Source organism: Phascolarctos cinereus, unplaced genomic scaffold (assembly GCF_003287225.1).
Source record: "Phascolarctos cinereus isolate Bilbo 61053 unplaced genomic scaffold, phaCin_HiC Scaffold_9;HRSCAF=440, whole genome shotgun sequence".
NCBI classification, from domain to species: domain Eukaryota; kingdom Metazoa; phylum Chordata; class Mammalia; order Diprotodontia; family Phascolarctidae; genus Phascolarctos; species Phascolarctos cinereus.
In genome coordinates this window covers 39648994-39652400 of record NW_027556402.1, presented here as the reverse complement: position 1 = coordinate 39652400, position 3407 = coordinate 39648994, and the positions used below count along the sequence as shown (strand labels likewise).

The 3407-nt window shown below is 50.0% G+C and overlaps 1 protein-coding gene across 1 annotated transcript; it reads left to right on the top strand.

Moving 5' to 3' along the window:
• The first annotated feature begins 1782 nt into the window (after positions 1 to 1782).
• ATOH1 (atonal bHLH transcription factor 1) lies at positions 1783 to 2919 on the top strand. The gene has a single exon (XM_021008367.1). It carries the CDS (start codon positions 1783 to 1785, stop codon positions 2917 to 2919), a length of 1137 nt encoding a protein of 378 aa, XP_020864026.1.
• Positions 2920 to 3407: the final 488 nt, after the last annotated feature.

Here is a 3407-nt window from a genome sequence, read left to right as displayed (position 1 = left end):
GTTGGAAGGTCCTTTGAAAATACTAGAGAACATAACAAGAAGGGCTGAGAGCCGGCCTCGTTCGCTCTCACTTTTTTCTCTATTGTCTTTCTTACTTGAATTAACATCCCTGCTACAAATAGTGGAGCCACAGTGAGTGGGGCACAAGGAAAGACTGAAGCAGGTTGGTCTCCCCAGTCTCCCACCACAGCCAAGGTTCTGGAAAAAAAAGGCGGAGAGGTGGGGCAGGAGCAGCGCGAGCTGGAGCGTGCCCTGGGAGGAGGACGGCTTCTGATTGGATCTGGGCTGTGAATAGAACGAGGCTAGACTAATCCTCCAGAGACTAGGGAGAGGTTAGGGAGAGCTCACCTGGAGGGCTCAGGCTGCAGCTTCCCCAACTAGCTAAGCAACCGCTGTTATTTCCCTCTGGTCTGAAAAACTCGAGGCAGCGCGCCGCCAGCAAAGCGTGCAGCTAGGTCGGGAAGCAGACGCGTTAGATAACTTGGTCTGTGCCTAGCAAAAGCTGTACTCAAGTCTGTAAATCCTTGGGGAAGACGCACACTCACAGTTTATGGTACTTGAAAGTTTTCCAAATTGATTAGTACTGCTGGCTCTTCTTTATCCTTTGCCAATTCTACCTGGGCTTCTGCGTTTTTCTAGGAAGTACTGCAGCTCGGCTGTCGAGTTTTTCAGCACTTCGCTTTGGGGAAAACTTTCAAGAAATTAAAGCAAGTTAAGATTGAGAGCTCGGAGCTAGTCAGTGGATATCAGGATAGAATTCGACATATTATGTTAATATACTTTCGTCATTTAAAAAAAGTTGATTGAAAAAGTATTAGTTGTAGAGTGACTCATGAACTAAGAAGAAAAGTTATGGGACAAAATTACATAAACTTCGTGAAAGATCTGTAACAGGTATGTTTTTCAATCAGTTGACAGTGCTTTTATGTGACCGACATTTCTTAATAAAGTATAAAATACAGTTGCTTCAGATTTGATGATCGCCTACAGTTTGGCCAGGTACTGCAGCTAGAGACGCTGGGGAAACAAAGACCAAAATAAAAAGAAAAGAAATGGGTGGGTGGGTATATCTGTCTGTGTTCTGGGTGCCCCCACCACCTATCCGCCGGCGCTCTAGGGAAAGAAAGAAGGTGAAGGACAGGTTTCCTCTCGGGGAACCACAAGAAGCCTGAACAACAAGGCTCTCCCTAGAACACTGTGAGCAGATCTGGTACTGAGAGCTTTTGATGGAAGTAGCATAAGGCTGTATGCCTATAGGTCACACACACACACACACACACACACACACACACACACACACACACGGAGCATAGATATCAGCCCTCTGGTGACACAACACTGGAGTCAAATTACAACTCTTCTATTAACATATGAATTTGATGACTTAAAAGGAAAAGAAAGGAAAAAAAAAACTTGGGAGAGAGCCTTTCTCCCCAGTGCAGTAACTTTTCTCCCCGTGTAAAACTTTTTGATTGGCTCCTCGCACGCGCCTGTCCTCAGCCTCCATTGGCTGACTTGACACGCGACCGGCGCGAGGAGGGGGCTGGGAGAGGGGGGAGGTGGAAAGACACACTGGCGCGTGCCGCTTTTTAAAGGGGCGCAGCGCCTTCAGCAACCGGAGAAGCCTCGTTGCACGCGACCTGGTGTGTGATCTCGGGGGTGGGTGGGGGAGGGAGGGGGAAAAAATAAAACTTTGCAAAAGAAAACCTTGAAAGGTTTTTGCTGTAAGAGTGCTGATTGCGAGTGAACGGGGCTACACCTTACGATCGACCCGGTGGTGCAATGTCCCGTCTGCTGCACGCAGAAGAGTGGGCTGAAGTGAAGGAGTTAGGAGACCACCACCACCACTCCCATCCCCAACAACATCACCACAACCAACAGCAACAGCAGCCGCAGCCAGCTCCGAATCTTCCTGGGAGAGAGCACCAAGGCTATCCTCCTGGGCTGTCGCTCTTGGACAGCACCGATCCACGCGCCTGGCTGGCTCCCACTTTGCAGGGCATCTGCACGGCACGCGCCGCCCAATACTTGCTGCATTCCCCGGAACTGGGTGCAGCTGAGACCCTGTCCCACCACGACGAGACCGACCCAAGGGGGGAACTTGTGAGGAGGAGCGGCAGTAACAGCAGCAGCAGCAGCAGCAGCAGCAGCAGCAGCAGCAGTGGAAGCACCAGCAGCAGCAGTGGAAGCACCAGCAGCCTCAGCAAGAGTCCTGGTTCGGTGAAAGTGCGGGAGCAGTTGTGCAAACTGAAAGGTGGGTTGATGGTGGATGAACTGAGCTGCCCCAGGCAGAGAGCCCCTTCCAGCAAACAGGTGAACGGGGTGCAGAAGCAGAGAAGGCTGGCTGCCAATGCTAGAGAAAGGAGAAGGATGCACGGGCTCAACCACGCCTTCGACCAGCTGCGCAACGTTATCCCGTCCTTCAATAACGACAAGAAGCTCTCCAAGTACGAAACTCTGCAGATGGCTCAAATCTACATTAATGCCCTGTCCGATTTACTGCAAACACCTAGCGGTGGCGAGCAGCCAACCCAGCCCCCAGCCTCCTGCAAAAACGACCACCACCACCTCCGAGCATCTTCATACGATTCGAGTGCAGGCGCGGCCAGCACTTCTGCAGTCTCCCCTGCCCCTGGAGGTGGATCGCGTCCTTCTCCGCAGGGTAATTGCAGGACACGCTTCTCGGGCCCGACCTCTGCAGGAGGTTACTCGGTGCAACTGGACGCTCTGCACTTCTCATCTTTCGAAGAAACCGCTCTGACCGCTATGATGGCTCAAAAGACCCTGTCTCCTTCTCTGCCCGGAGGCATCTTGCAGCCGGTGCAGGAAGAAAGTAGCAAAACTTCTCCCAGGTCGCACAGAAGTGATGGGGAGTTTTCCCCTCATTCTCATTACAGTGACTCGGACGAGGCAAGTTAGGGAGGTAACAGTTACAACAAAGTAAACCGAGACAAAAACAAAACCAGAATTGACTCCATCAGATTACCGAGAAAGGTGTCCCACTTTTCATGTTGCTACGTGATTTGTCATTGTCTAGCAAAGACTTGGCCGCGTTTGCAACATTTGGTGGCTTTATAAACTCTCCCCTCCCCCCCATGTTCTTGGTGAAAATTGGTTGTTAACATAGTTTCCTTTGTCTCTACCTTCTGGCCCTTTGTAGATATATACAGTATGTATATTTTTACATCAATAGGCTAGTTCCCTGCTGCCAACAAGCTGCTTAAAACCAGCAGCTTCACTTCCATTGCTAATTTGGGTTTAATTTATTTTATGCCCTGGGCATTCCTGTTTTTCGCGTGCTCATGTGTGGGCGGTAGTCTTCCGAAGTTATATTCCTGATTTTTAATTTTTTTTTCTTATGGAAAGCAAGATGCTTATAAAGAGTATGCCTTTTGGATATGTGTAAC

Excerpts from the sequence above, each read along its gene's own strand:
- ATOH1 (XM_021008367.1), top strand. The coding sequence starts at position 1,783 with ATGTCCCGTCTGCTGCACGCAGAAGAGTGGGCTGAAGTGAAGGAGTTA.